The following is an 11,450-nucleotide window of genomic DNA, read 5'->3' as shown; positions in this document are numbered from 1 at the left end:
TAGTAGACTTAAAAAGAAACATATGACACAATACATACCAAACTTAGGCTTTGATATCTTTTAGCAGGTCAGACTTAAGTTTGGCAAAGCCTATCTCGACTCAGTCTATTCTCACTCCTAATTTACATTAAAAAAAATTAAGGTAGACTCACTCAAACTCGAAATTTTTGTGGTTGACTCGCAATTCTGAGACAAGTTTACAGATAGTGTAATTTTTGCAACAAAATAGAAATATGTTTTGTTGTCTAATAATTGTATTGACTAACTATACTTTTAGCTAATTTGAATGTTTGAATTCATTAACATGTTTTATGATTTTTTTTTGTCTAAGTAGGATCCTATCTTAATAAATTGTCCACTTAGGATCCTCTTTTTCCCTTCTTCTTTCTCCTTCACACAAAACTAGTGTAAGATGAAAGAGAAAATGAAAAAAAAAAATAGAAGGAAACCATTCAAATCCATAATTTGCTTGTTTTTTAATTTTTTTTTTTCAACTTTATTATTGAATTTGAAATTAGAATGTTTATGTTACTTACAATTTTTTACAAAATCATTTTTTTATTTTTTTTATAGACTCTTACAAATCGAACTCGAATATAGGTAGACTCTCGTGAATGTGACAATCTTTGTAGTAATTAACGTAGTAATTCCAAAAAAATATGAACAAGTTAACATTCCGAAAATATATCATTGATTCGAAAGATTAATCTATGCAATGCTATCTAAATGGATATTTGATCTATACCAGCCAATAAAATAAATCATAAAAGAATATCAACAACTTAACCATGACCAATAAACATGACTTCCAACGTAGTCATAGAAATCCACAACACTGAAAACTGATAAAATATACAAATCCTTGCTGCCACAAAAACTGTAAAAAGTAGTGACCATTAAGCTAATGGAACTTGGAAATTTACACTTGAAAAATTGACATAAAACATCACAAATGAAAAGGATTTGACCAAGATATTATTCTGCAGTACCATAAACACAATTCTTACAACTTGCAAAGTGAAAACATCATACAGATGCATATACTACGCAACCGATGCGCGAGTGGTCTGAACCAACCCATCTATCCTTTTCTTTAACTCTTCTGGATTAGCACCAACTATCTTCTCCGATGCAGTACCATCCTTCAGAAACAGAAATGTCGGCATTGCCCTTATGTCATTCTTGGTGGCCACCTCCTGTACCACAAAAAAATCCAAATTCGTTCATTTTCATCGGTAAACAATATCAAACCATTAAATTAAAAATCACGAAAGTCATGTCAAGATTGTATATTGTTTGATAACAACAGAAGTTATCGAACAATATTAGTTATCGGTAGAGAACTAGACGAATGCAACTATCCTTTCCACCCGTTCTTTAGATGGTATCAGAGCTCCCATTGCAAATTTTTACCGTAAACAAGCCTTCGTCGTACACTCCCTTCCTCTCAAAAAAAAAAAAAGAAACTCTAACTGTCGCAATGATATCATATTCCAAACCAAATGCTAATTACTCTTTCGATCGAGCCGAAGAGTTTCAAGCATTCAAAGTGGTCGCTATAGTAGAGACATTATATGTCAATTATATGACTTTGAAGAACATAAAGCATGTGAAACACTAGCACTAAAACTTTTGATCTAAAAAGAATAAGATCTTGAGCAGTGTACCACTTCTGCATTTCTCTGATATGTGCATAATAAACCAGAAGAAATCTGAATAGCAATGTCAAGATATAGAACACATGCAAGATTTCCAGTACACTGTATAGTTCCTCACATCAACTCAACCAGAAAGTTGACCCTGTAGGACTGACGCCTCTGAAAAAATGTATGTTAGTGTCGGTGTCCGAAACTGACACCGACACTTGTGATTACATTTAATTTATTATTTTTTTTCAGATTATTACTAGTGTCCGTGTTTGCGGTGTCGTGTTTTCGGCGTTCGTCTTTCATAGGTTGACTGATAAGTAGTAATGATTATGTAAATCTAGAAGCATTTAAGAAAGAAAAATTACCTTAACTTCATCAACATCAACAGAGAGAAACACAAAATCCGGATAATCTGATGCAAGTTCTTCAAAAAACGAAATCATAGCCACTGATGGCATGCACCATGAAGCAGTAAAGTGAACAACAATCTAAGATCCATTCCACAAAACACAAAAAGCTGATCAATCAATCTATCCACAATTTTATCCTAAAAACCAAATTGAATCAAAACTAGAAAACCCCTTAATCAAATACTCATTTTCAAAGATCAAGCATCAAAAAAATCCAAACTTTAACTTACAGGAGAATTCTGGTTAGAAGCTTGGTTGACATAGAATTCCCATGATTGAACAGAATCAATCACCACAACCTTAGGCTTGTTTTGCTCTATGGTTTCCATTAAGACCTTCCTTCAACAAAAGAAGAACAACAACAAAAGAAGTGTTTTTTTTTCACTGTTTACTATCTGCAGCTGAAGATGAAGACAATCTTAAAAAACAGTGATACTAAATAGTAAGATGACAGCATAGAATGTTACATTATTTTCCTCAAAGGATAAGGACAAACCCTTAAACAAGGTTCTCGAATTAAAAACTTTATGCCAATAGTTTAAATAAATAAAACTAGTGGCTGATTCAGTTAACATAATTATTATTGAAGTTGGAATTTGGATAAATGTAAATGTAGATATTATTATAAATTGAAATAAACGAACTAAATTAAAATAAATATTGTAAATAAAAACAATTAGCTGTATTGTTTGTAGTTTGTACAAGTTGCAAAAGCAATCAAAGAGATAAAAGAAAAAGATATGGATATCTTTAAATATTCTATCAAATCATTCATTATCCACCGTTCATCACAATAAAGACAATGTACCTCTAGTTCTACCTACCATAGGATTCAGTGGGGCTAACTTAGTCTGAGTCACCACCACTGCTTCCAGAACATTCTCGGGCAGACTAGTCATTATCAGTGCGGCCGACCCTAAAATTGAGATTGCAGGATAGTTTATGGGGAGACTGATGTTTTATTCGATCATTAGCATTGCCCTTAAGTTATTATTGATCATAACTGAATTCACATAACTAAGTATCATCATGTTGTTTGAATAAGTCTTTGCAATTGCGTTTAGAAGATATATGTTTTATAGAAATTAAAAATAAATAAATAAACATCACAATCCACCTTAATGCATACATTATAGGTAATTAAATCAACATTTCAAGTGACCCAAACCCATTGCAAAAGAATAGTCAAATGATGTATTTTCCATTACTACATAAAGATTACAATCAGCAAGCTGCTCAAATAAAATAATTTGGTAATATCAGAGTTAAATGATACAAATACAAGGCAACCAATATCATCATTGATTGAGGCTATAGGCTATAGCCAAGCCTCTCTACAAGCTCAACTCTCTAAATGTTAACACAATTACATTAACCCAAGACTAAAAAACAACACTTCTCTTATATCCCTGCAAAAGCATTACAGTCATGGTTATTTTGGTTATTGGTCTGAGCGATGACAATGCCTATAGCAGACCTTTAATCTTAGCCGTAGCTCAAACGAGAATCGGAGGAGGATTTCATGGATGTCTGGCGCCGAGGAATACCAATCTCGCAACTATTTACTCTCGCAGCAAAACGAAGAGAACAAAGTGATTCTCCTGTTGAAGTTGGGTCAGGCGAAATATTTACAAACATCAACGTCTTTGAATCTCCACCAAGACATGGCTGCCAAAGGAAAAAACAGATGGTTACATGATGTTAAAATATAAAAAGGTTATAATTAATGAAAGTAAAGCAAAAGGACTCAAACTAGGAATGCAAATATTCATGCTTTGCATACCTGGAGAAGGGTTGTCAGTTTAGAATTCCTGAAGGGGACATGATCCTCTTTTTTCGCCAAGGCAAAAATGACATCACTCAAACAGGAAAGACTTTTGTTTATCGCCTGACAGACAGATATGGCAAACATTTGTTACTAATTGATTAACGAAACTAAAATTTTTGACATCAAGCTCATGTCATATCACTGAAAATCAAAGACACCTTAGTTTCATTCAAACGGTCCCCAGTTGCTCCACTTTTCGACAGTCTTTCACTTCCAGCAAGATCTATTAGGTTTAGCACACCTTGAACCTGTTGCTCGGTGTTCTACAAACAAGATAAAAGTAAATCAGGAGACAGTAGACAAAACAGCAGCAAATATACCTTCGTATCAAAGAGCAAACCTCATTAATGCCGCTTATGCGCAGAGTAAAGACAAAGTGACTTCGTGACGATTGTTCATTCATCTGTGTTCTTCCTACTGATCTGAAAAAATGTAACAGGCACGGTCGTTTAAAAATCAAAGGCCAGAAAGAACACATTCACATTGTATATTGTACATTAACTAAAGTTAAATATTCAAATTGGGTCAAAAGCACAAATTTATTTGAAAAAAATTTACAGTATAAGCAAAGTTGACAACTTCAATAAATTATTATTAGTTGAAAATGAATAATTGACCAACCAAAATTCACAAAGGAGAAAGGTGTTATTGCACTGTGGCACATATTTGACTGGAAAGCTCATGCCGGCACAACATCACAAAATCCCTAATAATAATATTTGCAGATTTCTGCTTTACCTGCTTTGTGCAGCCCGGTTAAGGAGAGTGGAAATCTCATCTGCGCCGCACACGTCCACAATAGTCAGGTCTGGAACATATGTGTTTTTTCCATTGGCATCATGTATAATATTATACTTCTTTCCAGGATTTTCTGTTGGTGCTAGCAAATCCCTTATCGTCTCGTTGTATATTTCAAGTACCGAGGCCTGTAATAGATATTTTACACAATTTTTTGTAAGGTTCCCTACTGACGTTAGTTTATGTGCAAATGAAAATAATGAGAGTAAAATAGTATATTTACCTGCATAGTGTACTTCCAACCTTGATCTTTCAGAGATTGACTAACCAGGAATATCTGTTCAAGTGAACGCGGTATCAAACCTTTCAGCTCGGGGAGACCAGGCCTGCCAACCATCGTATAGGTTTTTCCAGACCCTGTTTGTCCGTAAGCAAAAATGCAAACCTGTCCCAGAAAAACAAGAAACCTTATTCAGCAAGCCAAGGCATATTTATCTTGTAAAACGAAAAAGACAGCACACCAAAAAACGAGCCCAATTCTTAGGACTTAATACATTAGCAACAAAAATGCTGAGGTGTCAAGCACAAGTCGGGCATAGCCAAGCAAAATCCATGTGGCCAAAGTATTGTGCCAGATTTTGCATGTAATGGAAATACATTTTAGAGAACAAATACAAGCTCAACTTCAATTTTAGGTGGTTTTTACTCTTTGTTTTTTAAGAAGCAAGGCCTGAGTTACCAGAATCTTCAAGCAACCATAGAAAAAAAATGTAAATAGCTGAAATGGTTACAACAAGTCAAACTGTATTAACAAAATTGTGTAAAGTCTCCAAAGCCAAGAGTTAGCATTATTCCATCTTGCAAATTATGTAGTTTCCAATCTCTATTCTTTGTTTTGCCTATTTTCATGTATAAAAGGTTTTGTATTTATATAGTTAAAGAAATCAAAGAATGGACAGTAAAAATCACCTTGTACCCATCAAGTGCACTTTGTACAAGCTGTGAAATCTCTGTGAAAACATCCTCCTGAGAAGCCTCTTGATTAAATACTTTGTCAAATGAAAAAGAATACTTCTGCCCTGCATTATTAAACATGATGAAATTGTTATAATCGAATAGGCACATAAACTACATGAAACTTACTAGACAGTGAAAACAGAGGATAATAGAAAGTAGCTTCTGGACATACCGCTCTGTGCCAATTCAATGCCCCGGCCAAGAGCTTCTGTTGATGAAGGGAAAGAAACTACCATGTCTGCTGCAGGACCATCATCCGGTAACAAAGGTCGGACACGGCAGAACACACGGATATTTCCTTTTAATTCCTATGAGCATAAATGATTATATAGTATCGAACTATTAATATTATACCAAATAATTGAAAACAGATTAGATGTAATGATAAATTTTCAGCAAAATCAATTTACCAGAATAGTGTTGTGTAGTTTCTTTCGTAATGACTCTCCTTCAATTACTTGAAATTCTTTTTCTGCCAATCTCTCTCGTAGTTGACTTATAGTTGTTTCCTGTTTTTCAAACATTGCTCTTGTTTCTGAAGAAGATAAATCAGCCATCTAACAAGAAAATAAAGTTATTGTCAATTGAAGTTATCATATTTGTGCTAACTACTAGTAGTAAAATTCCACTACTAACATTCAAATCAAAAAATTTCCCCGGTTGAAAATATTTGGATTTATCTTATTGTTGAATGGATATCAGCATATATTCATATTATTCAAGAGATCTCGTATAGTTGGTAATGTGGTCCAACAGTTTAAACTTGGGGTAAAAAATACTCTCCAGAACCATTTATTATTATTCTAACAGGAAAATGATTGAATTCCACCCTAATTTTAATTATGTGAAATAAATTTTTGAATTAAATTAATATGGGAAAAACAAAGCACACACATGCAAACATCGGTATAACTTTGTACCTTCAACTTCTCTCTTTCAGCCGTCAATTGCTGCTGCAACATATCTATTTGTTGTCTTTGTGAAGTACATATCTCCTACAAGTCAAGTCATATATTCAATGAATACATGAGCGCATAATACTTAGTATCACTAAAGTGGTCAAGAAACAATAAACAACCTCGAGAGCACTTGTTTTAACCGTCAACGTATCCAGTTGTTCACTTGATTTCCCTGTATATTCTTTGTATTTGGCTACTTCTCCGGTTAACGCTTGTACTTGTCCAACTTGGTGATCACGGTCGTCTCTAACTTGTTTTAATTCATCTCGGAGGAATTTGAGTTCACTGGCTAACATGTCTTTCCCCTTTGTAGCCTCGTCTTGTGAAGTCTGCGATAACAGAAAAGCAAGGATCCAACAAGAGAAATATTGTTAAGATATGTCAAGCAACAATTCAAAATCAGCAAAACGCACAAGGTTTTCAACTTTATTTTCATTCTACTGTTCATTCAAATCCATATATTATCCAGTCCACTCATTTTTTATTTCATTTCCAAGGAATCATTCAAGGGAAAAAAAATCCAACTTGTTCACAACAGGAACTTCCCGTAATTTAAAACACTTAAGTCAAAATCAGCAAAATGCACAAGGTTTTCAAGTTTATTTTCATTCCACTGTTCTTCATTCAAGTCCATATATTATCCAATCTACTCATTTTCAATTTTGTTTCCAAGGAATCATTCAGAAAGAAAAAAATCCAACTTGTTCACAACGGGAACTTCACGTAATTATCAGCAGGCAAATTATGAACTACAATTATATATAGACACCATAAATGATATGCCTGATGGCATTAGTTAACACTAAATAACTTACTTTCAGAGATGCCACTTGCTCTTGCAATGCCTTATTGTGGCCTCTTGCATTGCTAAGGTTCTCAACAATACTTGATTTCTCTGTTTCCAGTCGTTTATTTGCCTCATTAACTGTTTCCAGATTTGACTGAAGGCGACTATTGTACTGCTGCAAACTGATATTATACTCTTGCGATCGCTTGTACAGGTCCTCAGTTGCAATGGCCTGCAAAAATCAACAATACCAAAAGGAGTGGGGAAATTATTGAGGCAACCTGCTAGTAAAACCAATATCCTGTGGGACTTGTGGACTTAAATAGTTAAACAGTAACTGTAATAACATTACCTTCCGCTCAATAGCTGATTTCTCATCACAAAGTTTCTCAAGTTCAGTTGAAAGAGAAACGTTCATCTGCTCAGCTGCACTTCTGGCTTCTTTTTCTTTTCTATAACATTCAGTCACTTCCTAGAAGCCAAAAACACAAGAAATAATAAGTTCATGCAGCAAAAAGCAAACATCACTTGGAATATCCAATCACTATATTGTGGCAAACAACCATACCTGTTTATCTGATTCTTCCTTTGCAACCTTCTCTTCTAAAGAGGAAATCATCGTCCTTAAATTTGATATAGCCTCATTCAATTCAGCTATCTTAGTTTTCATCTCATTCTCTGAGAAAACACATAGATAATGTTGAAACATTTGTTTTTAGCTAAAACCAAAGACTTAAAAATCAAGTGCTAGGATGATAAAAACTATTAAGTCAGTACTTCGAATAAAAAGAAAATTTTCTTACGGATTACGAAAAATGTCATCACTTGATAATGTTAGAGTCTAGATAAAGTTGACACAAATGTAGATAATGTTGACACAAATGTAGATAATGTTGACACAAATGTAGATAATGTTGACACAAATGTAGATGATTTTGACACAAATGTAGTACTTTTAACCAATGTAAACAACTAAGCTATAGCTTTTGAATAGTAAAATCAAGCATTCTCGTCATTTGGTTATATAAAATCACTTGATATACTTCATACTTTTCCTATCAAGAGTAATCTACTCTTGATACTACAGACTGTTACTTCTAAATGTCATACAAAAATGCCCAATAGCCCGGCCTGGAGCCTTCTCCGTACAACATCACAGCAAGACTAGAAAACCATCCAAAGGGAGTAAAGGGTACATGACATGTATGATGATGCATCTAAAAACATGCTTAGCAAGGTATTTTCATCAGTGTCAAGAGAGTAAACAAAAAACTTAAGTTCAAAGAGAAAGCTCACCAGTATCAATGCATTTCTTCTCAGCCGATTCAAGATCTGCCTGAAGCTTTTCTTTCTTTCCCTTAAACCACCTTACACATTGTTTGAGCCTCTTGATAAGGTCCACCATCTGCTCCATTTTTTTCTGCAAAACAAAAAGCAAAAAACCAAACCCAAAACCAGCTTAAATAACACCAAAACCCCGTGATTAATCAAATTAAAAATACAGCACAAACGAGAGACACACCTTAGTATCACGAGGATTCCCCTTTTTCATCCTCTCTTCTAACAAAGCACCTACTTCCTCTTCAGTAAAATCAATAATACTACCTTCAGATCCATCAGAAGAACCACCACCACTGCCACCGCCGCCGTTGTTAACTTCATTGACTTCCGATTTGTTGTTGAGCGCACCAAATGGAGCCCTACCTCTAACCAGTCCTCCCACTCTTTCACCACCAATCCTTCTCCGCTTGTCCGATGGAATTTCCTCAGCACCTACCCCTTTCTTTTGCATCTAAATATCAAACAAATTCACCAAAAAAATCACTACAGTCATCAAATTGAAATCAACTTAAGCAAAATCTAGAAAACACAAAAGCACGAGAGTGGTAGAGAAGGGGGTTACCGTGGAGGGGCTTCGCGGTGGCCGGTTCTGGTTCCGGGAAGCCATGAATGTTCGGAATCGTGTTTGGTTTGGGAATTGGGAACGATGTTAGGGTTTGTGTTGGGAGGAAGAAGAAGAAGAACGTTGTGAAATGAAATTCGAAATTTGAAAGCAAAAATGCGCTCCTCACTCTCTCTGTCTCTCTCGGTTTTGTTCTGGCTTTATTCTTGGACCGATTGAACCGGTTCAGAAGTTGGGCCCGGTTTATTTTCAAATTGTAAAGTTTTGAACTTAACGGTCTTGTTTGACATTGAGAGCAATGGATATCTCATATCACTATCCTCCGATTCTATATGTATACAACTTTTTTGTATACCATAATCAAATGGAAAAATTTTCCTACTTTGATTATCTTAAAAATTTGAAAATTATACCTCATATCTCAATAATTATCTCTCTACCCCAACAATTAATTTAATTAGACCAAAATATTTCTGTATTATATTTTAAAAAAGCAAAAAAAAAAATTGAAAAAATTATGTTTAAAAAACAATTGAAAAAATTACATTCCAGATAACTTATAGTTGAGTTATTTGGTAGTAAAACCAAAAATTAAATTTGGCAGCATTTAAAAAACTTGGCCTAAGGTAAATAAACCCCAAAAATCTTTCTGTTAAGTTTTCCGATTTATGTTATTGTCTAAAAAATTGCATTTTGGATAACGTACACGTAAGTTTTCCAATGATATAAAAGAAATTTAGTTTAGGCTACAGGTTGAAACCGTGGTCTAAACGGATTACAGTTGAGGTCGCATTTTTCCTTACTTTTGATCCGTATTTTAACTGTTATTTCTAACTAATTTTTGTTTTTATGTTTGCATAATTTACCTATAAATTATCAGCCATTTTTTCGAGACATAATGTGGACAGGAGAAATTAATAAGTTTTATATGGCTTTATTTATCTCAGGCCACGCTTTTTACCCGTTGTCTAAATTTATTTTTCTGTTTTGATCGGATAACTTAACTCTAAGTTATATGAAATGTAATATTATCATTTTTTTGTTTTTTTTTTAAAACATAATGATGAATGATGATGAGTTGTTGGTACCACATGCATTCGCATAGTCATTAATTTAGTTGCATTTTACATAATGATGAATGATGATGAGCTGTTTGGTGATGAATATTTATATAATCGATAATGTGATGATGGATTAGATGTTGTAAAATAATTGTATACTACTTGTTAATAAATGACGTGGATGTGTTGTGAAGTGGTGAATCGTGTATGACTCTATTCTCATATACTTGTTATCATACGCTTTCTTATATTGTTATGATATCGCACCCCTTCTGTTTGAATGTTACTCATATGTTGGTAACACGTAGGTAATCTGAAGTAGCTTGAGAATGAGGTTAGCTGAGGAGATTGTCTCATATATGAGTAGAATGAGCCGGTGTTACCTCTAATATGTAACACTGGAGTTAATTGCGTCTGTTTTGTTATGTTGAGAGTAAAACCTTGTAAGACTCCACTTTATTGTATTTATTTGATTATGTTTGTTGAATATTGAATTATGATGATTATAACTTATTTTGAAGAGTTAAGAGTAAATATTGTTGATGTTTTTCCATTGCGAGTAAATGAAATGAAGTTTAGATATGATGAATATATAATTATGTATTGTGTGTCTTGTTATATGAGCATATATGATGAATGAAGGTGACATCCTAATTGTTTAATTATTTTAATTTCTTCTATTTATTTTATAGAATTATCGTTGGGGAATTAGGGTGTTACAAAGGATATAGAATGAGTCGCAAGTATTCAGGCGCTTATAACAAAATGGACAACATAATTATAAAGCCACAAAAGGCAAAAAAAAGTTGTTCGTTACAAATCCAAGGGGACTTAGTATATACCCCAAAATATTTTATACAAATTGGGATGAAGGAGGTCGATTAAATATTTTCTCAATAGCCAAGCATGTACGGGTAGACTCAACATCCGGGATATAACTATTTTTGTTGCCATGGTATATTAACCCGACCTCAAAAGACTTGGCGCTTATAAAGCCAATTGATGCAATCAAAATTAACAAAAAAAAAGTTCCATACTATGGCAAAAACCACGAAACGTCTTGTGAAAACATTGGACGTAGATCCCAATAAACCTAAA

The 11,450-nt window shown here is 33.9% G+C and overlaps 2 protein-coding genes across 2 annotated transcripts; both read right to left on the bottom strand.

Moving 5' to 3' along the window:
- Positions 1-789: 789 nt before the first annotated feature.
- Positions 790-2,569, bottom strand: LOC131623466 (thioredoxin-like protein CXXS1). Its single transcript, XM_058894475.1, has 3 exons — positions 2,290-2,569; positions 2,015-2,137; positions 790-1,196 (listed from the first exon to the last, which is right to left on the bottom strand). Exons 1-3 carry the CDS (start codon positions 2,386-2,388, stop codon positions 1,044-1,046), a joined length of 375 nt encoding a protein of 124 aa, XP_058750458.1. The 5' UTR covers positions 2,389-2,569; the 3' UTR covers positions 790-1,043.
- Positions 2,570-3,222: 653 nt separating this feature from the next.
- Positions 3,223-9,458, bottom strand: LOC131623465 (kinesin-like protein KIN-14C). Its single transcript, XM_058894474.1, has 17 exons — positions 9,292-9,458; positions 8,911-9,180; positions 8,685-8,808; positions 7,957-8,066; positions 7,741-7,860; positions 7,417-7,620; positions 6,721-6,930; positions 6,563-6,637; positions 6,053-6,199; positions 5,815-5,950; positions 5,595-5,704; positions 4,909-5,070; positions 4,626-4,813; positions 4,228-4,309; positions 4,046-4,150; positions 3,843-3,947; positions 3,223-3,727 (listed from the first exon to the last, which is right to left on the bottom strand). Exons 1-17 carry the CDS (start codon positions 9,334-9,336, stop codon positions 3,545-3,547), a joined length of 2,376 nt encoding a protein of 791 aa, XP_058750457.1. The 5' UTR covers positions 9,337-9,458; the 3' UTR covers positions 3,223-3,544.
- Between the last annotated feature and the right edge of the window lie 1,992 nt (positions 9,459-11,450).

This window comes from Vicia villosa, unplaced genomic scaffold, assembly GCF_029867415.1.
Source record: "Vicia villosa cultivar HV-30 ecotype Madison, WI unplaced genomic scaffold, Vvil1.0 ctg.000068F_1_1_2_unsc, whole genome shotgun sequence".
NCBI lineage: Eukaryota > Viridiplantae > Streptophyta > Magnoliopsida > Fabales > Fabaceae > Vicia > Vicia villosa.
The sequence above is the reverse complement of the archived record's forward strand: the minus strand, read 5'-3'. Positions and strand labels throughout refer to the sequence as shown.